At 42.5% G+C, this 24,147-nt stretch overlaps 2 protein-coding genes across 10 annotated transcripts in view; one reads left to right on the top strand and one right to left on the bottom strand.

The window, feature by feature from the left end:
- Positions 1-1,927, top strand: part of TMEM241 (transmembrane protein 241) — a 56,329-nt gene extending 54,402 nt beyond the window's left edge. For 6 of the 7 annotated variants that reach the window (XR_010430696.1, XR_010430694.1, XM_064655294.1 and 3 more), the window contains one exon: positions 1,253-1,927. Coding sequence is in view for 4 of the 7 variants with exons in the window: in XM_064655259.1 (XP_064511329.1) it covers positions 1,253-1,313 (61 nt within the window). In the remaining 3 variants the exon portion in view is untranslated. The remainder of the gene's footprint in view (positions 1-1,252) is intronic. The other variant, XR_010430695.1, reaches the window with a different exon arrangement.
- A 12,239-nt stretch (positions 1,928-14,166) lies between these two features.
- Positions 14,167-24,147, bottom strand: part of CABLES1 (Cdk5 and Abl enzyme substrate 1) — a 73,721-nt gene continuing 63,740 nt past the window's right edge. For 2 of the 3 annotated variants that reach the window (XM_064655219.1, XM_064655210.1), the window contains 3 exons: positions 20,037-20,143; positions 18,921-19,128; positions 14,167-17,338 (listed from right to left, as the gene is read on the bottom strand). In XM_064655219.1, the coding sequence (XP_064511289.1) occupies positions 17,198-17,338; positions 18,921-19,128; positions 20,037-20,143 (456 nt within the window). In that variant the 3' untranslated portion in view covers positions 14,167-17,197. The remainder of the gene's footprint in view (positions 17,339-18,920; positions 19,129-20,036; positions 20,144-24,147) is intronic. The other variant, XM_064655229.1, reaches the window with a different exon arrangement.

Consider the following 24,147-nt stretch of genomic DNA (forward strand, 5'->3'; position numbering starts at 1 on the left):
AAGCACTCGAAGGTTGTTAGTGATCGAAGGCAGCCAGACTCAAGTGGTTTAGATCTTTTCGAAAAACTTGCAGCCCTCTCGGCCCTTTGCTCCTTGTTGGTAATTCCACACCACAGGTAGTCTGTCTCCCCAGTGAACTGTCTACAGACTGTCTGTAGCACCTACTTTCCCGGGCTGTTCACTGTGCTGTTGTTATACAATATTTTTTCCCTCTCAGGAACAAGGGCAATTATGTGGTTTTTAAAACAGCTCACTAAAGCTATGATTTAAGTGAATGTAATACTATTAGACCAAAGAGCCTTCAGCCTTACATGCCTTTTTTTTATCTTCCCAAGGAAAAAAAAAAAAGCCCTCTTACAAATGAACTTAACAGGAGTTTGTTTTGTTTATAAAGTTCATTAAGGAGCTTTTCTGTTTCATAAGCTAATTAAGCCATGAGGCCAAGATGAAAGGTCAGTACACTTAGCTTTGCACTGTTATAAAAGGGGAGAAGAGTCGGCATCCTACCATATTCTTGTCATCTATGATAGATAGCAGAGAGAGGATATTTGGGGATTAACTATTGAATGGATTGAATGGGTTGATAGCATATTTCAGTGAAGGTTTTTGTAAAACCATTCATCCTGCTTCTAGCCTGAGTCTTGGAGGGAGGTGTTATTGCCTCCACAACTCTGTGAGCAGCACAGGAAGCGCTTGGGCATGTGTGCCATTTTGGATGGTGCAGGTTCTTTCACCGTGTTCTGCACAAAGAGAGGCAAACACGAGCATTTCTGCTGGCCTCACTGTGCCAATGGGATCACACCAGAGCAAAAGTATTTTTCCCAAATTTCCTTAGTCCCCAAAACCTAGGCTTTACATCTCCCCTGACATTATCAAGTGGCAAGTTTTCAGGACAGAACACAAACAGAAAGAGGGAATCATTAAGCTAATGAGGTTCAAATCCCTTGCCTTCCTTTCCTATTCTTGCTAGTGTGGAGCTATTCTTGTAACTAGGGGCAACCTTCTCTATTTAGATTTCTGTCTATGCATTTTCACTGAATACCATCAGCACTAAAATATAGGAAAGGTTGTTTCTGATGTGATCAGTTAAATAAGACATTTTGGGTTTCAGCATTTTCTTAGCAAGACAAGTGAAAAAAATCACCTGGGTTACTGTCTCTAGGTTGAAATGTGTTTAGGTAAAACAATACCTTTGTTGTATCAAGTAGAGGGACTTGCCTGATGCTAAATTTGTGGTGTACTTTGTTTACAGCCTTGTAATCAGTGGAGTTGGAGAAGCACTGCTTGTTTACACTGAAAGGACAGGCACATAAAGAGGAACCAGATTTCGCCAGCTGGAAAAGAGCTGACTTGCAGCCTAGAGACACTATGATGAAAAAATTGCGGCAGCAGGAATGAAGAAGTGCAACCAAACATGAGGAAAGAGATCTATTGTTTTTTCATTAAGAAAGAAAAGCTATGCTATTAATAGTGCTGGTAAGGAAGCTGCATAGTTGGCAAGATGATAAGGAGCCTTTGCCTCAAAGCACAAGACAAACTATATCAGTTTGATGTGGTCACTGTCTCATGCTGATGGCTCCGTGTGAGAACCTCTCAGTAGCAGCTTCTTGCACAGGGAACTAAACTCAGGAAAAGCAACATTCCACACTGGATGCCCCCAGGTTTTTTTTATTGGAAGCTGACAGCAGGTCATACCAAGCAATGTCAGAGCCCAGATCCTGCCATAAATTCAGGATCCGGAAGGATGGATTTTGTCTCCAACTGTTCTGTAAGCAGCAAGCTGCCACACGCAGGTCTCTGGTCACGTCGTCTGAACTGGCACAGGGACGGAGGCCAAGGGGCTTCTGGAGATAATCCCCTTCTGGAACTACAGCAGTTTGACAGCTTTGCAGAAAGGGAAAATCAGCAATAAATCTCAATATCTGTAGTGATTGCTCTTTGTGAGTTTTTTTTCCTCTTCCATTCTCTGAGATTTCTCTTGAACTCTGCAAATTTTTGTTGGCTGGTGGGGTTGGAGGGACACATACTGTTCCCAGCAGTGGTTTGTCTCTTAAATTATTGTAAGAGGCAACAAAGATTATGAACCTTTACAGTCATAAAGACTGTAAAGCAATTCATCTCAAGACTTCTTAAAATAATTTCATTTCAGGTTGCTAAATGGCTGTTAGAAACTAGTCTTGATATATTAGAGCCTACAAAAGCAATCTGTATGAAAGTAATATTAAATGACAAGGTGATAAGATTGAGGAAAAGGTCTTCATGGTAAAAGGAACTTCAGTGAGGTGAGGGACATTAGATATGTAAAGTGTAGTCCCTTAATCTAAGTTGACAAACTCAATGGAAAGAGGGGGGTGCCCTAAGAGAGATAATTCTTCTGGAATAGATTGCTGTGTTAATATGACTGAAAGATCCTCTGAAAGTGTTTTTCTGTCTGTAGATAGAAACAAAGTGACTAGTCTAGACAAGACACATGGCCTTTACAAGGCTACAGTTACCAGAGTATATCTTCTTTAATCTAACAAAATGGATCCTAATGGTTTACCAGTCCATAAATTCAGACAGTTCTGGGAGTGATGGCTGCAATATTCTGGCTTTCCCCAGACAACTCTGCCAACCAGTTGTAGCAATACAGTAGAACCCTTGCTGTGCCACCTTTCTGCTGATTTTTGAAGTGAATAGTGACCCTAGGAGACCTCATGAAAGAGTCTCTGAGTGATTGCTGAGGTTTTGCAATCGTAGCTGGAAACTTTGCTGTGGGAAAAGCTCATCATGTACCTCTCTTCTTGCATAACTTTCAAGGATAGGCTGCAGTCTGTTTTTTTTTTCTTCCTCTATTTTGCCTGTGCTGTTCATAGCAATGTACCAAAACCCAGAACACCCATTTGCTTTCTTGCTGGTGGTCTCAGCAGAAAGGCAGCGGCCAAACCAACAGCCAGGCTTGTTGTAGCATTTTAATCACAGAGGGCATACTTGGGGTGGCTGTGGGAAGCTTGTTTGCCTGCAACAGGCATTACATTGTAAAGGCTTTGGGGGAATTCAGTCTCCGCAGCTACTGCATTAGTATCCCCCTGCATAGTAAGTCCACTGCCTTTTTATTTAACTTCATGAATGTTAAACAACACTGAGCTGTTTACTTCTGCTTGCCTCTTTTTGTGCCTTAGTGCAATTTGCTTGCATTTCTAAGACTCTGCTTGAGGTAAGTAAAATAGTGCAGGTTTAAATTCATTGCTGTGTAAGCAAATCAAAGAACCAGAGTTAACAGTGAAGTTGGGCTCCTTTCTCAAACATGACTGGGAAGAAGAAGTACCCTCTGAACTGACCTGGCCTGCTTCAGGTGAGGGTGACTCCTGTGGACCAGCATGAGGCTCATCAGTCTTGCTGAAGACTCAGAGTAGGGTGGAAATAGAGCTTGATGGCCTTGGAAATCCATCTTTGCATATTTGGAGTTGTCTCAAGGTGCTAAAGGCATGGGTTGCCATCCTTGCTCAGACTGTGGCAGAGGGGGCAGCAGGGCTGGGGTCCAGTGGGGCATTCGCCTCTGAGGGAGGGCCTGTGAGCCAAGGGCTGGTTCAGCATTGATAGCAGTGAGCTGTTGGGGTCAGCCTGTTGTCGGGGAAAAGGTGGTGGGGAGAGAGCCCTAAGGGGGTCTTCTGGCTGCTGGAACAAGTGGTGCCTTTGTCAACACATGTGTGCTGGGGTGGGGATGTCAACTGGGACATGGAGAGCTGTAGCAATTGAAAAGCCCCGAGAGGACATCTCAGCTGGCAGTGCCTGCCATACAAACCTAAAGGTGGGCTGTGGGAGGACACCTACAGGAAGACCCTGGCTCCTCACCACTGCCCTTGGGAAGGGGCGTGTTCCTACCAGTGGCACCCAAGGGAGAAGAGACATGGAGGGGCACTGTTTGGGCTCCCTGTCCTGGCAGCACATAGCCCCAGGCAGGCAATTGCAGCAGAGGGGAAATGTGGGGAGGGCAGACACATACTGGCTACTTGCAGAGGCTGGAGACTGAAGGGGACAGGGCAGAGCAATTTCCTGAGGAAGCAGCGGCCTGATCTTTAATTCAGCCCTTCCTCTGAAGAAGGGATGCTGCATGGTAAAAAACAACACTTCAGTGTTGTTAAAGTGATCTTCAAAGCAGGCAGCCTCAGAATTCCAAGCTTAAAATGGTTCTTGCAAGACTAGTGAACAGTTATGCTCAGTAATTTAGAGAAGAAATATGCAAGAGTGGATCATTTATATCTAACAGATCTTTTTGTCCAGTGAATCAAAAATACAAAGTGACGAACATACAGCTCTGAGGAAGGAGGATTTCCTTTACATTGCAATGTTGCAATGACACCAATTACTACCTGAATGCAAAGTGGTGGGTCTGCAGTTCAACTTACAGAAAAACCTCCGATTTTATCAGTATCCATCACTTAAGGAACTTACTGTCTGAAAACTCCCCAGTTCTTGGGTTGTCAACACATGAGACTAGAGAGAGAAATTGGAGTGTGCTGGTATTTCTGAGAAGCAGCAGATGCCTGGAGGCTGTCCTGTCATGCCCTTTTCACATCTACTAGTTTTGATCAAAACACTGACAGAGATGGTCCTGAATAAGGTAATACCTTTTTGATCTTATCTTGCTTACACTTTTATTTTCCAAATGTCTTTTTTTTTTTATTACAAAGTAATTGATTTGGGACAAGGCTTATATTCTTTGCTGCAGTGGCATGACTCATGCATGTGGCTGGCCTTTATCATAAAGAGCCTCTACTTAAAGCCAGCTGCCACTGAACAAAGATTGAGACAGTAAAACTACTGGATATGGAATACAAGTGGATTACTAAAATGCAGGCAACAGAGATTCCATTTTGAAACAATATTCTGGATCTGATGGCCGTAACATAGCTTCCAGCAGAACATGTTATTAAATGAATTAAATGAACCTGATACCACTGAAACGTTTCTGTTGTTAGTGTGTGGCGGTTGTGCGTTGGGTTGGCAGAGAGTCTACGCCAGTCTTTCAGGACCAGTTTAATACAGAAGCTGAAAATCTGCAGAGCAAGTGATCTTAGCAAAAAGCAGTGGGAAAAGCCTTTAAAATTATTTTTAAAAAAAGCACTGGACCTATTAAAGCATTTGGTAAGGGATGGAATTCTGATTTTCTATTACCCTTTTTAACACCTATGTCTGAGTTGGTGGATGAGTGAATATATGGTTATGTTCTTGTTTCCCACCCTCAAAAAAGAAGATCTGAAGAATTCAGGAAATGTGATGTCAACGTAGGACATGCATTGAAGAGGATGATTTTAGCAAGTATTGTAGAAAAGGTAGTTCCTGGGAGCTGCACTGAGTGCTGAGGACAAGTTTCATCCAGCTTTGTTTTACCTGTAAACTATAGGAGGTAGCGGGTTGAAGAAAACTCCATAGCAAATTTGTCTTGCCCAGAGCAGAAGCTGAATGAACAGCTTTCAAACAGATCATCTACTACTGTGAACCAGGCGACAGGCTCAGTGTGAAACTTTAATCCTGTTCCAGAGGATAGACACAGGGACAGATTCATTTTGTTTGAAAAGAAGGCATGGGTGAGAGGAAGGAGATTGGGGGCAGGACTGAAAAAAATTGAGGCTGAAATACTTTTGTAGAAGGAGATAAAATGGGAAGAGATTTGCTTCTGAAAAATGTGTTTCTTATTCATAGGTTTGGGGAGGGGTTGTTGGTTTGGGGGGGATTTGGTTGGTTTTGGTTTGTTGCATTTGTGGTTTTTTTTTAAATTAAGATATATAATAAATACATGCCTGTTTAGTTCCAAAAAGGAATTAGAGGAGCCCATGTAACTATTTTCATATTAATTGCCTGGTTTGAGAAGCTTAACCCTTTTTTAAATTATGTTTTGAAAGTGACATTGTGTAAGCCTTAATTTCTTATAGAAAATAGACTGGCTTTTTGAATAATGCTGGTGAAAAAGTTCTGCTCTCTACTTGATCACTGAGGAGAGGAGTGTGCTTTCTCCTTACTGTCTGGGATGAGAAGCAGTCACACAGTGCTCTTCTTTTTAATAAATGTCTTGGCTTCCAGAATGGGTGGGAGTTGACAGTTGATATGTTAAGTTCTTGATTTGGTGGTATATAAAATCTCTTTGAAAACCACACTGAGACCATACTTAGTGTATTTTGTCTTATATATTCTGTCATTCAGATTTAAAAAGATATAGCCCAGAACTTGTTCAGCTGTGAACTCATTGCCCCTATAGAGAAGCCTGGATGTAGAAGAATCTCTTAAAATGGGTGTGAGCCTCTCTCTGTGCTCCTGCCAGGCAATGGGTGAAATCCCATAGCTGCATTCACAGGCATGACTGTAGGAGACCCTGCAACTGCTGAAGCTTTTTCTGCTTGCTGTTTGCCATCAGCAGTCCTGTACATTTCATGACTCCTCACAAACATCATTTTGAGAGGAAGGCAGACTTGCATGTTTTCAGATGAGCCTGTTTAGGAAGTGGTTGCTCTAAGATGTTAGTTCAAGTTCTTGAGGACCAGTACAACTTGGGAAGCAAATGCAAGGCCCATTTTCCTGTAGGAGTTTGATCCCTGTTTACACTTAAACTTCTGATTTCTGTACCACAGCCAGTGGCAAAAGCTGGTGCACCAACAAGTTTGTTTATGCTGGAGTTGCAGGCAACCAGTGCCTTGTGATACCGTGTAAGAACAACACCTGCCTGAAGCAAGCTGGCTGGATAAAACAACCAGCACAACCCCTTCGAAACTGATAAGGAGAAGGGTTGATGTTGTTTGAAGAAAATGGTTATTTGGATTGAGAAACTGGTCATTAGGCAACAAAGATGGAAAGGGAAGGTGGAGAGCCGGGAATGCTGTTTGCCATGCATAAGCACAGAAGGAGTATCACTAACACCAGATAGACTAACAAGAGGGTTGGAGTTTCTGCTAAGAGGACAGTGGTTCAAGCGTAAAGTTATTGTTAAGCAGAAATGTTTTGGAGATTGGCAGATGCCCACTGTTGAGAACTGTACTGCTGTAATTAGCAGTCACACTACAAAAGCAGGAAGCATTCATTGACTGGGGTGGGAAACACCTCAAGGCAAATATTTCTCAGACTTTTCTTTGAAAGATGTGGAGACCAAGCCTGTCTGGCTCATTGTCCCCTCAAGGAACCAGAAGGGATTTTTGTTGTTTCCCTGTCACATACCTTCTGGGACACCAAGGATTAAGCTTTGGCTTCAAACAAAGCGTGGAAAACTTCTCTCAAGGAGACACTTCTCCCTTACTGATGCCTAGAAATCAGTCTGTTCTTTGCCTTTTCAGGGAAGGCGTCCCTGTGCCAGTTAACACCACAAGTTCACAAGTTAGCAAATTAAGTTCCTTCAGGTTTGAGCAGACAGAAAACATTTTAATTGAGACCCTTCATCCCCATAAGTCTGCAACCCTGTGGGCAGTCCAGTACCAGGAAAAAGATTATCAGCATGTTGCCGGGGATGCTCAGCGTGATCAGCCCTTACAGTGAGTTTCTTCATTTAAGCTGAATGACAACCCTATTTTGGTGTCAGTGGAGATCAAGTGGGAGGTAATGTTGTGCGTGACTCTGCAGGCATTGCCCTGGATCTCACCTGCAAGCAGTTGAATGGCCTGGTCTACTTGTGCAGCAAACTTCAGCAGTTAGTAGAGAACATCCCAACAGCTGTAGTGCAAGAGACACAATAAAATTTAGCAGGCAGAAGCCAACAGCATCCAAGTTTTTCTCTTTGCCATTCTGTTGCTGGCTGTCCCACTGCCAAAGACTGAGATCTGCAAATCACTCCAATAATGGCCACTCAGAAAACATAGTTGAACTTTCTTTCAAACATTATGTTCCTTCAGGGTGAAGTTAATTGTTTTCTCTCATTTAATGTCTCCAGTTACGGTCAAAAAATTGGGATGTAGGATAGATACAGAAGCTAAAAATTTCAGCAAGGCAGCTTTTATTTCTTTATTACAGTTGTCTGTTCATACTGTCTTCAGCATGGGTGCTTCTTGGGCTTATTATTGATGATGAATAAGAACAGACTGTGCATAGATTAACACAGATGGTTGTAGCCTCAAGACTTCATGAGCTGTAACCAAAGAAAATAAATCTCTGCTTTGAGGAGAGCCTTACACAACAGAATTTCATGTGGCTCAGCTGTATTCAAAGTGGAATATTAAAATTGCTGAGCAAAGAATTGAATGGCTCCTGTTGTGAATAGCTGTCTGTAGGGGTAAGTTGCTTACCACAGACTCTCAGATGGAAAAAACTTAACTATATTGTTTTCTTTTGGGTTAAAACAAACAAACAAATCCATAAAACAAATCCTCTGTGATTCAGAAATGTTTGGAGAGAAGCAGTGTAGTTCACCAGAGCAAATGCTGAATTGCAAAGGCAGCACCACTGAAAATTTTGACAGAGGAACCCTTAACCTCCTGCTAAATAAATTGATGTAAAGGCTAGAAAAGATCTTCCCCTTTCCCTTCAAAATCTCTCTCATGTTTTTTTACTCTTCTTGTTTCTGAAAACGTGACACAAAGGCACCATTCTGATTCAAACTCCTCTTTGAAATCGTGGAAAGTCAAGTTTAAAGGAGTATATGCAGTGGAAAACAACTGAGATGATTGTGTAACCTCTTGCTGCCAGAATCTGGAGCTTCAGCAGATCATAGGAAAACAGGGAGAGTTTTCTAGACTAAAGGTAGCTTGGGTATTCAAGGTAGTTCTGCACTGTGAGTTAATAAACCATATCTTTTAAACTGAGGCAAATTAAATCTGCTGTATCAGTCGTGGTACTCACTTTGCTTTTTATGGGCTTCAGGCTAGATACAGCTCCTGTAAACAGATGGCTGTGCTGATGGGAATGTCTTAGGCTGTGTCTTCAGCTAGGAGGAGGAAAATAATGGAATATTATGTTGCATCAGCTCCCGGTCCACGCAATTGTTTCATCCAAAGGTAAAGATTGGAAAGGTTTTGCAAGTGTTTCTTGGAAAAAGGAGAGAAAGAGAACATGCTCTTAAAGAGCCAATGTCTTTTGTGTTGGTCTTTCTGAGAGCTCACTTCATGACATATTCTTTCATGGCCTGGAGGTTTGGCTATCTTGCCTTAATAGGAAGGTACAAAATAGCCTGAAATATTTTTGACTACTCCAAAAATATGTTCCTGCTATAGAATTCTATGATCATTTTCCATGTAACAGTTTAAAAACAAACAATAAAGCAAGACCATGGCATGAGATTTCAGCTGGAGCATTCTTAAAGATTTTGGAATTTTGGGGTAGGGGGGTTGGGTGAAGAATCCCTTAAGTTTCCATGTCATCCTCCTATATTCTATAGTAGCCTTATATAAATAACTATAATTACGGTTATTCTTTTACTTTACTGCTACATTGTTAACGGCAAAAAAAAAAAATCATATGAGGTCAGTATTGTTATTATGTCAATCAGTGGGTTTAAGAGCAGCAGTTCTGCTTGTTTTTACAGCTTTTAACTTATTTATTTTTCCCCTTAGGAATCTCAGTGGTAGACTCTAAGCTCAGTTGTGATTTGAAAAGTCTGTTCAACTGATTTACTGCAGCAATTCAGGTGTAGATGGGTTTCTATGTGCCTTGATGGGCTTCTCTGGTGTCTTATAAGGTCTTCAGTAAAGGCTCCTGTGGTAACTTCACTCAGCTGTTCATTCTAATAAAACTGCAGAATGATGTCTCTGAGATTCCTATCACTTTCTCAAACCTATTGAGGAGCACAAAAGTGCACAGGGGATGCCTGAGTGTCATCAGATATGTCTCAGATCTTTAAGAGGTGAATAACTTGAATGGTCAGCAAATTTAACATCACAATGATTGTTGTCCTATTGTGTATGTACAGTTTTGAAAAATGTCTGAACTTCCTGCTGGCGAAGAATATTTCAATTTGTCAGCCCTGTGGCCTTGCAGATGTTCATGCTACCCTCCTTTATCTTTCCACCTAAAGATCTGCTTTGGGTCACAAACTGCCATTTCTTTAGTATTTGTCTGTAATAACTGCTGCCACCATCAATTAAATTCTCCAGATATTTTTCTTCCTGGTCTCCTGCAGCTTTAGTCTGAAACTTTCCATTTTCCTGTCCATGGACACCATCACAGCCTGAACAGAGTCCAATTTTCCATTAATGGACACAGCAGGCTTTTGAAATAAATCAGACGAAGGGTGGAGTCTGCAGCTCCGGATGCACCGTGTGAAAGAGTCAGCCAGACCCAACTCCCAGCACTGCACCAGCTTCTGTTTATCTTTGTGTCTGTTGAAATAATAAAAGGTGAACCAAAAGCAGAAAAAAAAAAAGGGAAAAAAAATGCTTACCATAACAAGGAATAAAAGAGGAAATGGGATCTCATAGTTTCTAATCTGTCTGCATGATCCATAATTTAAACTGTGATATATGAAATGTTCCTAGGAGAGTACATCTCAATGCAATGCCTCCTATGTTCCACTGACTGGCAGAAGTCTGACTAGGTATGGTATTTCTCGGGTTTGAGGAAATGAAGGAGTCTGTACTAGAAAAAAAAAAAAATTCTTTCTTCTATGAGGATTGTTAACTTCATTCAACTCCATTCTGCACAGATATACAGGTTGCCCTGAAAGGGAGATTACAGTTTGCAGAGTTTTATATTCAGAAAACATAAATTGACCTCTCGGACTGTCATGGGAGATGGCAGTGTTGGCTTTGTGTGCATTGTCATCTCTGCCCATGGAAATAGCCCAGATGTTGATGCCACCCACTCTCTGCTGCTCATTGGACGATGTTTCAAGATAGCTGGGAGGATGTTGTTCTAGAAGAAGGCATTAAATATTGAAATTCTAACAATGTACTGATGTTTGGAAATATATTGGACTTTGTCCACCTAAAATGTCTAAATCTATGCTTAGATGTTTTAAAATGCCTGTGCTCTGTGAGGAGCAACAGTGCAGCCAGTTTGTGGGTTGCATCACAGGAGGTCAGAGCGCAGACCAAGCCCTCTTTGAATAGTCACTTTTGACTTGGAAGGCAGAAGGAAGGTTGCTAGTGGTTGCATTTGAATCATGCTGTTCATTTAGCACCCTCTTAGTCCTCTCACAGGACTTGTGGCAGACGAGAGATCCATTTCTTAAGAAGAGATGATGGTGAAGATCATGAAGATGATCATGAGTGGGTAGTCATTGCTTCAACTCTTTCTTTAGGTGAACATGTGTTCAACACGCCTCAGTTCTCCCTTTTCCTCTAGGGATGCTCATGTGGGCAGTTGTGGTGATGGCCTCTAGCTTCCCTTTTTGTTGGCGCTGTGTTTCCTTTTAAAGGAAAGCTGAAAACCTGGCTTGCACAGCTTCTCCCCCAGTAGTCATACCCACTGATATTAGCCAAGGCAACACTTCACTGCACTTGGAAGCTCTTGGAAGAGGATTGGTTTTCTTGCCTTTCCTTTCTCCTTTTATTATCTTGCTTAACTAAATGCCAGAACTTGGTTAAGGATCTCAGCTGCTACTGAGGACCCCCCTACCCCAGAGTTCCCATAAGGGAAAGATTTCAGTTTCAAGTTTGTCCTAGTTACAGGGGCTGAGACCAGTTTATTACTATGTGGGTATAACCAAAACTGTGTATTCTACACCCTCTATGTCATTTCTGATGGACTGTTAATAATGGATCATTTGCACCAGCTGCCCAGGGCACACCTAATGACTGAGCTATGATAACTCCCTTCTGGAGAGGAATTAGAACCTTCACATCCAGCCTGAGAGGTCACCTCTGCTAATGGGCCATACTGGACTGGCATAATAGGCAGCTGCAACACCTAGACCATCAAAGACTCCAAAAATATCCCATGAGTGACAGAGTTAAATCACCCATTATGAAACTCCCTGCACTGGGGGAGGTACTGGACATTCCCACCTGAACCTGAGCATATATAATCTTGGGGGTTTGGGACTTCTGGTACCACTTGTTGGATCAAGAGGAGGCCCAGAACTCCAACAGGACTGCCACTGCCACTCTTGACAGGACTGTGATCATTACCTCAACAGAACTGCCACCATCATCTGGACCAACAGGTTTTCCTTTCCTTTTACTTTGCACCCGGGGGGCCATGTGGTGCTCACCACAGGGGCCAACAAACACTGTTCTGTTCTTATCCCAGGGCGCTGGGTTATACATCTGTTTTTGTGGGTTAGAACCAGTTTTTCTCTGTGTCGTTGCATCTATTGTAATTTATTTTTAGTAAATTGTAACTCTGACTTATAATCTCTCTAGAGTTGGGTTCATTTCTCCCACCGGTTTACTTTTAAACCAGCACAAAGTGAGATGAGATACTGACATGAGTTCAACAAGTTATAAATTGGTCACCAATGAAATCTGACTGCAAACTATAAGGTTTCTTCAGGTTTGAAGAATTAAGGCCTGGAGCATCTGTCTAAACAGTGTAGCAGAGGCAAGGGTCCTAGGTGGTTTAAGATGATGCTCAGCAAGATTACGGAAAGGGGTGTATGACAGACTAGTTCAATGTGTAGAAAGGGAAAATTATGACAGTAGCCAATATTTAGCTCTTGGTAAGGGGTGGAAATGTTTGCTGCCCAAGTCAGCAGCAACTTCAGTAACTTCTTGGTTCACCCCTGCCTTGCTTTGAAGGTATGCAGGCCATTTTCCAGGATCACAGTTCCTGCTCTTTCCTAGTGTCACGCTGTAAGCATTGCTTCTCTGTCATACTGTTGGTGTGGGTGTTTGCTGCTGGGGTCTGGGCAAGGTGTTTGGGTTTTTCTGTAGTGACTGAAAAGCTCTCCTCTGAACTCATCTGCACTTGCAGGCTCCAGGCTGAGGCAGGGGGTCTCTGGCTGTATGGGTTCACAGTAAAATTGGTGGGAAGGATTATGGTTTTGGATTTCAGAAAGGCATTTTTGCTTTGCATACAACATTCTGTGAAGGGATGCACCTAACGTTCCTTTTTTCCTCCTTTTTCCCACTCTTCATTACAGAGTTTACAATAAAAGATGAGCAAATGAAGTTCCAATCTGCTTCCCACACTCCTTCCCTCCCTTCCCAAAGGTGCAACTTGGGACAGATTTCATTCTCAGCTAGTGATGTTGGCATTGTTACTGTGATTGCTCAGTCTCTCACCTCGCTAAACTACTTTTACCTTGTTTTGGTTTTGGTTTGGGTTTTTTTTAATGTTTACTGTGGGACCTGGTGCCAAAATCCTTTAGCATCGTGGGAGGGTGTAACCGACTCTTAAAAAATTACTCCTCACTGCTTCCACAGAAGTGGAAGTTATGCTGTGAGCATATATTTTAGAAGGCTGGAGCAATGACCTGAGGTTGTATAATCTAAATATATTACAAACTATCCCAAAGAAGCCCTTGCCTGTTAATAAGTAGTTTTGGAAAATGATTGCTAAGTATTTTTCTGTATGTGTGTATGTTCTGGGGTCAGTGTAAATCATGCTAATGTTTGTATTGTCACAAATACGATTTACAGTTGAGGGTCTCTGGAGTGATGGGTGAAGGTGGGGAGCCAAACCTTTTCCAAACTTTATTAATGTGGAATGAAAATGCATAGTAAATGGGTGTTGTTTGGTGAGACCACCTAGATGGGTATTGGATTTAGGGGGCATCATAGGTGAAAAAACAGTTTGAATGCTAACAGGTGGTGGACAATTGGGTGTGCACACACACGAATGTCCAAAACTGAACTTTCAACCTCTGAAGAGAAAGCAGTTTCTTGTGAACTACAACTGGTAGGTGGACCAGCTGTAAATTTTACTACCACCTGGACTAAACCAAAATGGCATATTCCAAATTCCCCTGTGCACAAAGGGTCATGAGATAAGAACAATGCTGAGGAGCCTGCTTGTGCCTCATCCTTCTGCATACTGACAGTTTGCACTCAGAAAAGCTGGTCCTGACAACTCCAGGAGGAGAGGCTGGTGCCAAAAAGTAGGGCTTAAAATCCCAACAAACCCAAAACAATGAAGGTTAAGATCTGCCTGGAGGAAAGATCCTGAGGGCTCTGCAGGGAGCTGAATGCCAGGAGATGGCGAGGGCCATTGGGGCAATCCCACTACTGGCTCACTAATAAGCAGCTCTGTGTCCCAGAGGAAGACAAAACCAAAACCCTGTACACATACAGATGAGAGATGGAATAATTTTACATACTGGTGGAAAAAGTATGAGCTTTTCAAGTTTTTTTAAAACTTTTATTTATTTTTTTTAGAAAATGAATAAACTCTGCATGGTAGAGTGTACGGTATATAATTTCAAAACAGAACAAGTGATATGGAATGGATTATTTTCCCAAACTATTTAAGGTTGAACCTAAAATCATTTGTAAATCAACACTCGTTGCCATGTAAGACAAAGGAAAACAATCAACACATTTTTTGTTTGGTACAGATTTTCTCTACCATTTCAGCCTGAATTTTCCCAGGGTTGGGGAGAAACAGGGGGCAAATCCTGCCCATTGTCCTAATCATAATTGTACTGACCAAGCTTTGTGCTCTGAAATCTAGCATCATATGGCTTTATATACGTTCCTAAGTGAACAGTGCAACATCATCACCATCTTAAGTGTTTATTCCACATTCAAACTGTAACTGAACATCACTCTGAAACACTTTTCCACCCCCAAAACAACAATAACAATAATGAAAAGCAGAAAGTCTCCAGCAATCAGATTTCCTCCCAGAAATCTGTGTAAACTGTAGATCAGGGTTGAGTAGCAGCACAGAAGACAAAAGATGTGACAGCATGATTCAATAGCGTCTCTAAAGACTACTGTAAGACTGTCATTCTTTAGTCTGCATCTTGCAATCACAATTTTCTTTTTCCCTGCAATGCTATAAAGCAATATAAGAAAAAAATGAGACTCAAAAGCAAAAGGTAGAAGCCTTTACAGAAAGGTAAAGCTTCTGCTTAACAACTTTGAGTAGTTGCTATTAGAAACAGATCTCTGCAATCAGAAACAAATCTTGAACATATATACACACAATTTCGGTGGAGGGGGATACAGCCAAGGATGGAAGCCCTCCTAGCAGACCCACAGACTGTTTTGGCTTGTAGGTCAACACTACACTGCCTTTTTGGTCTGAATAAACTGGCAGGGCAGCTGTGTAGGCTCCAGGCATGCTCCAGGCTCTTGGCTCCTCTGTTCCTTGGCTGCATGGGGGCCAGGAGAAGGAGGAGGAGGAGGAGGAGGGAGTAAGAGTGCTGTCAAGGGCCCCCCTCCCCTCCCTTTGCAGCTGGCCAAGTGATGCGCGGGTTGCAGCGACATGGGGCATTACACTGGGAAGGTTTAAGTGCACATTTTTCTCTTTACCCCGTCCTCCCCAATCCTGTTGGAATGTATCTATATCAGTAATCAGATAAGTACTAATAATAACTGTAAGCTAGCATAGTCACTCTCCCCTATAAAATGGGGGGAGAGCAACAGCATCAAACAAATTCCCATTTGTCCTGACATGTGCAACCTTTCCAGATCCTGTACAGCAATCACATACAGGCTTTTTTTTAATAATAGGATTTAAAGGAATCAAAGTTGGTAAAGAAACTGGATGTGTCCTGGCCTAACTGAAGGAAATAATAAAACTGATTTAAGTAAGAGCAAAAGAAAGTAAGCATTAGTGTGTTTACATCCTCTGGTATGTCCCACTTCTCTACGTTCTTCTCACAAGCCCTTTCTGTACTCTGAGCAAGCACTCTCAAACTAAGAGAGGTAAGGCTTCAGCTAAAATCTCACAGTTGAGATCATTATTTTATATAATTACCACAAATGTAATAATTTGATTTTAGTGGATCCATGTGGGGCATGTTAGGGCAAGGCTTGTTAAGTGAACCAGCACAGGAGAAGATTGGATAGGGGTGTAATCCCACATGATAACAGCAATTGAACAATGTCTGTAAGCATGGCACTAGCTTAGTGTGTATGTAGCATCGGGAGCTTGGATGAAGCCCTCAAGTGTCCAGTCAGAACCAGGGAAGCTGCAAGAAGTTTTACTGTAAAACTCCAGTACTGAAATGTCTAAAGGAACTGCATCTCTAACTTCAATGGGCACAGATTTTAGGTTTTGCACAGTCAATTCTAATTAAAAACCCAAAACTTTAACGGCTGATGCCCCTGCTGTTGGAGCCTTAAGACACCTGTTATACTGCTGAGCCCTACTCTTTTTTTTTTTTAATAAAACACTGTTTTAAGATAGAGCACAATAAATGTGCTTATTACGCACTCTAACATAGAGCACAGAAATACAACACTACAGAGTGCAAGTCTAACCATCTCCACAGTGGGAAAAGTGCGAAGGTTAAAAATATGCATGTGGCTTAACACAAGATATTTTTAAAAAACATGACATGGAAATCTTATACTAATGCTTCCATCTTTACCACAAACATGATTGAAAACTTAAGGTCAATTGCTGATCCTTCTCTCGCAGTAGTAGTAGTAGTGTAATGCTTTCAAAGGTACAATATTGGAAAGATCAGAGAATAAAAAAACCAAGTGTCCAAAAATGATCCCATTTACCACTTTTCCAGTAGTTATGTTTTTCAAGAAGTAAATGTGTAAGGTCACCTTGATCTTCACCATCAGTAACTGATACACTTGGAAACAGCTAAGCCAACCACCTGGACTGAGATCAGTTTGGTGTCGCACACGCACACGCACACAGATACACACACAAACACCCCACAGGAAAAAGTGCACTTTCAATTGCTGATACAAAAATAGATTGGCACATTCTTTTTGACACAGTGAAGATATCTTCTAAAAGCTTTTTCACTTCAAGAAGTCCTCTTGGAATTTGCAGCAGGTCTGTAGAAAAAGCGCTATGAGAATGCACTCAGTGGGCTTCCAGGGTTTGTGTGATGCAGAGAGGGGTGGTCATGGAGGCTGCCCTTCTAAATTTTGCCTACTTTTATAGCTGTAGTCCCTACAGGTGGGGTCAGTCACCACTCAGTTTCAGCATGTGAACCATTTACCAACAGCTCAGTCTTCACTTGCTTCGAGAAAGCAATGATACGTAAATTTGTCAAAGCTGAGAGTCTTACGTTGATGCAGTGTTTCCTATATGTTGCCAGAAAAACTGTTTTGGGGAGAGAGAGAGAGTGAACTGTAAGGAGTCTGATTTTGCATTTCCAGTAGTAACTGTGGCTCAGGAGAGCCAAGCTGGAACAGTCGGTAGCCCCTTCCCCGCAGGGCAGCCAGCGCTAGGAGTTCTGCACCAAGCGTCTGTAGTGAGGCATCACTTCGTGCTCAGGAAGGTGGAGAGCAAACTCCAAGGCCACCAGCACTGGGAACTCGAAGGCGATCAGCTCTCGCCTGTTCAGCCGGAACTTCTCTTCCAGTTTCTGCAACCACAGCCGAGGGAAAAAAATAAATTAAACAAAATGAATGAGGATTTGCCTTTCTAGTGCTTTTCAAAACATGCATGCTGCTGTCATTAAACTTCTGTCCTGATCGACTCGCATAGCTCTAGGTTTAGCAACTCCGAGCAGGGTGAACTGGATGTACTGATTCCTTACTGTGAAGGTGAACTCACAAAGCTCAGCCAGCCATGCTATTTCTGACACGTTTGTCATTTCACTCATTTCACTTCCAGAAGATATGTCTTCTAATGATCACAGTGATTACCACTGCAGGAACAGGAAACTCCTGGCTTCATGCAAATATCGAAATCACTTGTGTAATGGAAGGCATGCATCTTGTAACTGTCCACAAATTTCCTGCGTTGCTTGAAATCACCAATTTCCTTTCCAACATTAGACTGTGCTACAACACCCTATTGGGGACATTATTTTTAGCCACAATTAAATACACTTGATCTTAATACCTCAGAGGCAGGTGTCATCTGCAACAACCATAAGAACAGTGAGTAATAGAAACTACTGTCCTCAAGGGGGATGAGATGGGTTTTATAGTGGGTTTTCTGCTGTAATGTACTAAACCTCCCATCTGCTCTGCTGTATTTGTTGGATTTGGATGCTACAAGTAGGCAACTAGCTATTCAGGGACATTTCCACCCCTCATCCTCTTCTTATGATCTCTGTGGCTTGCTACTTCTCTGTCCATTGAGCCTACTCAAAAGCTCAACGAGTCCTATGGATGGACCAATGTTTCAGGATAGCAAGAGAAGCCAGATTCTTCCAACTCCCACTGGCTTGGGTTTTTTTGGTGGTTATTCAGAGGACTTTCTAACAAGCTGGTTGTTGACCCAGCTCTGTGACTGTGGGAGAATGGCACGAGTCCAGCCCTGTCCCCCATCCAAGTTCTCATGTATCTTCCATTAAGTGAGCTGGTTATGGCCACATACCCAGCTACCTGCCTAACTTTCTACAGCACTAAATCAGATCAGTATCTCAGTGCTTCCAAAGGATTATGGAATAACACTCCCCCATGTTAACTCTTTCATACAGAGTAGGTGGAAGACCTACTCTACAAAAAAACCCCACCTTACTGCACAAAAAGCAGCTGGAATGAGGTGTCCCAGTGGGAACACCTCTTTATGTTTTTTTGCCCAAAAGCTGAACGTGATGATAGAAATACAGATGTCTACTAAACACCATCTGAAATCAGTATCTGCATTTACCTCTCAAAGGAGAGTCCTTATTGACACTCTCGAAAACATAATTAAAAGCAAAATGAATTTCCTGAGGGTTCACTTTTGACTTCTGTTGACAGAAGAGTGGTCAGATGCCTCTCAGACCTCACAGAATCTGACACCAGGGCCTTCTATCACATCAAACAAGCTTCCCATGCCTCTGCAGTGACAATGATCACTACTACTGCCACAAAAACATGTAACAAAAAGTACATTTAGCTGGCCGTACATCTGGAAACCTAAAGGAGAGCAAGTCCACTGGCAAGCAGGCTTGCATAGACCACACTTGGCACTTCATGTAGAAGGAACATTGGAAACCTATGGATACGTACATCTATAAGATGCTTGACTTCATGTTTTCTGAGGTCACTGCCAATTTTGGCTGCTAAAAGAACACAAGCTCCAGCACAAAGCTTTCTATTCTGCTTGTTCAGCTTCCCCTTGAGAGCGAGCTTCTCAAAGTAGACAAAGGCCATGGCCACTGTGGGCTCTTCAAAACCACATTCTTCTTGAGCAAGCTTGCGCATTTCTCTCTTCAAGCTGAGTAAAGAGACCAGACAAGTATGATGTGAACTGAGTTTTAAAGCGTTTCGCATTTCACCCTGTCATCTTTTCGGAGATTCCTGCTTAGTCAAATGAAGGGGAAAATAATAATAATTTACTGGGCAGATATCTTTATGCTCTGTTTTGTGGGCTCATTTCATGGCACATTTTGATCTCACCATCTCACCCTTCCCCTCCACTAGAAAAGTAACTGAAAAGCTTCGGCATTTTTAGTTACAATATTTCATCAGAGGTCTTATGCTGCATACAATTGGTTTAGTAAAAACAGCTTTATTACTGGTGCTCTATATGCAGCTTTGCTGCTGGTTATGGTTGGTCAAATACAAACTGCCAGTCTTTCCATGTACTAGAGCACTGTCTGGTTACAGAGCAACATGGCTCAAGTTTCCTTCTGGCCACTAGGGTCAAAGGAAATTGTCATTACTTCAGTGGAGCAGTATGCCTACCCTGCTACACTGGAAACAGGTGAAATATTACAACTTTGCTGTGAAGCTGTCCACTCGTTTTGCTTCAGACCATGCTTTCTCCACAAGGCATAGAAGTCAGCACTTCTCTTTCCTCAGTCTCTTTTAAGCTAAGTGCCATAAGCTTAGAGACTCTGTTGTGTTATTTTTCTGGGTATTTTAGTATAGTGCATGCCCAGCTCTCATCTTCATCCCTTAGATTTAGCATTTGACACCTGATTGGTGCATGTTTGTACATTCCTCTATCCTGTTTACTCAGCCCACTGACCAAAGCAATCATCTGACTTACTCTGCACCTCTGCTGGTCACTGCTCCTGGAAGATCTATCAGTGCTCTGCTTCCCCTCATGTACAGCAGGAATTGCACTGAAATGTGAGACAGCTGCGTCACATTGCAGCCTTATTGAGCTTTGAAACGTACCTTCTTATTTTACTGAGGGTTAGCTTGATGTGAGGGAACTTCTCCTTAAAGGTCTCATTCATGTCCTTCTTGAGATCTGATGGCTTCACGTAGTCTATGACTGTGGTCTGTAATACACGTCAAAAGAGAATTACTCTTTCAGTTTGTAAAAAACAAGATCACTCAGTTCCCAGAAGCAAGGAATACCAAACAAGTGCTAGTCAGTCCCGATGCTTTCAGGCCATAGGAAAATAAGATCTGAATTAAGGCAACAATTTGTGACTGCTCCATCAAAACAAGTGACCTTCAACATAATTCTTGAACAATACACACCTCATTAGCGTCCTTGAAGAGTGAGTTTAAGATAAATGTGGGTGGAGGAAACCTACCTGAAAAGTCTTGAAAAACAACAAAAAAATCATCATAATAACTGTTTTGATGACCAGAGCTGGTGTGCATATCTCCATGAGGTTCTGAGACATACTAAGTTTCTCTCAAATTGATTCTTCAAAGAAAATGCTGGTACAAATTCTTGACTGCCATAGCATACATTTGTGATAAAATAGGTAATTAGCCCACATGGCTAAGGTCACTTCAGTGGAGTACAAAACAGTAATGCTGTCGTTAATTAGACAGTGGGCAAAAGAGTTAGGACAACATTCAAAGTGTACAACCTATTTCTTTTGAGCTTCCTATTCCTTTTTGTTACAACCTAAGGAATATCCCCATGTTGCAGAGGGTTCTCCAGACCAATACTGCAATGCCAGTGCCCTCATCTATGGTGCTCAACACTTCTGTTGTTCCTTTAGTAACAACAAAGAGACGTGTAAAACTCTTGCTGCATGTTATGCCTTTATAGAACATGGAGCTTTGCTGTAACATATCCTCATGGGAATCTAAATCAGCCAAACAGACTGACTGTATATGTTTTCATTTTTTTTAATAAATATTCATATACTTTACCCATAGTATATGGAAGGGCTGGGGGAGGAGAGTGCCACAGCTCTAGACAGAGAGCAGACAATTCCTTTTATCCAGTCATGTTGTTCTCTGGTTCCAAAATAAGCATGAAGGGGAGTAAAACATACCTCACTTTTCCTGCACTTTATTTAGGAGCTGTGGTACTGAAATAATGGATAATTATAGGAATTTAAAAGAAAGCAGAGCATGTGTTTCCCCTGAATAGCACACAGCAGTATCTGAGGTAAACATAGTGCAATAGGAAAAAACCAACTTCTTGACATGGGGTGTTGTTATGTTCATATACACGTTTTAAAATGTGGGCCATTCTGCTATCTGATTTGCAGTGAGAGAAGCATCATCTGTCAGATAAATTGCTCCCCACTACGTCCTGCCAGACAATTCTCCTGGGCACGTCACACACAACAGTCGCCTAAAGTTGTTTTAAGTATAAATGCTTGTGTGAGCCCCCTCCAACACACTGAGGTGTTAAGCACTAGTCCAAATTTTGCTCAGTAAAGGGAATAATTTATTAAGGAAATTCAGCACTATTAAGGAAAGCTGCCCCTTATAGGAAATCATCAAATAGGAGAAAGCCACATGTTCAGCCACCCCTGCTGCTCTGCATGTGTACGGATGAACTTGAGCGCATGTCTGGACAGACAGTGAAGTGCCATTGAGGTTAGAAATTCATATGCAGCCTCGATGCTCAGGCAGGCAATTTGCTACCACACCTGAAAAAAACAAAGAGAGGAAAAGACAGGGAGGAAAACTTTGTCCCTCCCGGGATCGGTAGGAAAGACTTCAATGGAAAACGTGGGCCTGCCCGGTTTTAATCCTGCTGAGGTTGGAAGGATGTATGCACGCACCGTGGCCTTTCACTGCAGAGAGCTTCTCACGTGCTTCATCTCACCTGGCAGGGCTCAGCCCTCTGAAGCAGAAGAATTAAGATCTTACCAACTCCTCCTTTCCTTTCTTTCCCAGGAACATCACTGCCTGCCTGCCTACTCCTCAGCATTGTTGTCAGAGGATCATCAGGAAGCTGGGTGCTTCTGATGTACAGATATACTGGGAATTTTATGTGTTAAGAGGGTTCCTCTTGGTACTGCTATAAGAGGGCACTGAAACAAGCCACATATAATTCAGACCGGTGCCATCTGCTACTCGAGGTACAGAAACATCAGGCCATGCTGCTCTTGCTTACAGAGTCATGAGAAACTAAGCACATAGAGGTTACACACTATTAAATCCAAAGATGATTTCAGTTACTACCAGACAACTTTTGGTTGTCTTGGGCAATCCTAGAAACAGTGAGCTCAGTGTTACTGTGCAAAGCTACCTGACAGCTTATTTCATGCTTCACTACAAACCTAAATGCCCATTGTTTGTTCTTCATTACCACGGAGCTCCCGAGCTCTGTAGTTTCATCTTAATTATCTCCCTCAAAGTGATCATGTGTTTTTCTGGAAGACTTGTCTTTGGCTCTCTCCAGGTTATCTTCTTCTCTTGCCCAGAAGGAGAATGCAACACACAGGAACCTCACCTGCATGACAAAAACCACCTCTCAGCAGAAAGGGCACAGCAGTGGATGGAGGGCCTGTCCATCCTCCAGGCTCAGCTGACAGGCTGCACAGAAGTTATGCCAGACAGCAAGTTTCAGTTGCTTTCACTTCTAACAAGTAGGTGCCAGGGTTACCCCAGCTCTGGGGGCAATTGTGCAGAGGGGGAGGAGTGAGCCTCACAGCAGCAGCAGTAGCCCCCTGGGGTGCACCTTTTCCTGTGGCTGCTCTGCAGGCACCGACTTGTTTTACCTGGGACTTCTCTAGACTGTGGGAGATTTGCCAGAATTCAGCTAAATTCTCTTTAGAAGGAGAAAAGCTCTTTTAAAAATTTTCATTTAAAGCAAAGCACTCAGACGCTGGAGACTAAGCAGGCAGCTTAAAACTGAGAATGGTAAAGAAGTACAGCTATTTTTAAACACAGAGATTTGCCAGTTTTGTCCTGTTGATAAGAATCTCCCCCCTCCAACTCTGAATACTGCTGCTTCCTGCAAGACAACAGTCTCTATGACATAAATCACAATAATGAAATCCAGATGAAAGCTGGTGTGTGCTGGTTTTGATTCATGTAACAGGATAATGGCAACATGTTTGAACACACTGGCTCTAAGGCGACTGTCTCGTCTTGTCAGTGCCATGCTGGAGAACTCAGCTAACTGCCCTTATTCTCAAGAAAAGGATTTGTGCAAGTTTTTTTTACCCCCTTTGATTTTTTTTCCTTCATAGCTGCTGCAGAAGCTGGACTTTGAGCAATAATAGGTTGCTGCTTGCCCAGCTGGTGCCTATAGAAATGCATCCTATGCATGCGGGACCCTGCCCACCAGAAAGGCAGGCAGCAAAAAACACCTAAAGAGTATAGTTGAGAGGTAATTTAAAAGCAATGCTGAATCAGCATCTGTTGAATGATCAAATCAGTTACCTCCTAAAACTGTTTCTGACCAGGAACCTGAGCACCCCTCTTGCTATTCATGCCCTGGGCTGGGGCACAGCACTCACAAGTCTACAGAGAAATCCCAATCCCCAGTCGGGCTCCAGCCCAGGGCACCTCATGCATCCCGCAAATGGCTTGGCACTGAGCAGCAACCCCTTGCTGCTGCCCTTGCCCATGAAGAATGGAGCAGAGGAAACCTCTGGGATGGCCCAGTGACCCACAAAAACCAGCTGGGATCAGACAGGGGAGGGCTTAGACCCAACGTTATCCTTCTCTGCCTTCTCTCTGCTCAGCATTTACACTTCTCTGTTTTAGGCCATGTTGTTGCACTTGAGTTAACTGCCTAAACAAAGGTCCCAGGTGGAGGAGAATACATGACTGTCTGTTCAGGACGAGTCTGGTATTGTCCATCGGAGCACTGTTCAACACTGATGCTCCAAATTTTGTGAAGGGTTTGCAAATAGTTCCCTAAAAGAAGCACAGCTTTTTTTTTTTTTATCCAAACATACTTTCTTATACATAATATTATTCCCTACCAGGCAAGCACTCTGTATTCTCAGAACTGTCAGACACAAGAGCAAGGCACTGGGAACTACCAAACTGTCTCTCTCATACTGTAATCTCCAATGTTTCTAACTTCTGTCATCCACAACCGTCTGTCTTGTTTCTCACAGCTTATTTG

This window comes from Pseudopipra pipra, chromosome 1 (genome assembly GCF_036250125.1).
Source record: "Pseudopipra pipra isolate bDixPip1 chromosome 1, bDixPip1.hap1, whole genome shotgun sequence".
Lineage (NCBI taxonomy): Eukaryota > Metazoa > Chordata > Aves > Passeriformes > Pipridae > Pseudopipra > Pseudopipra pipra.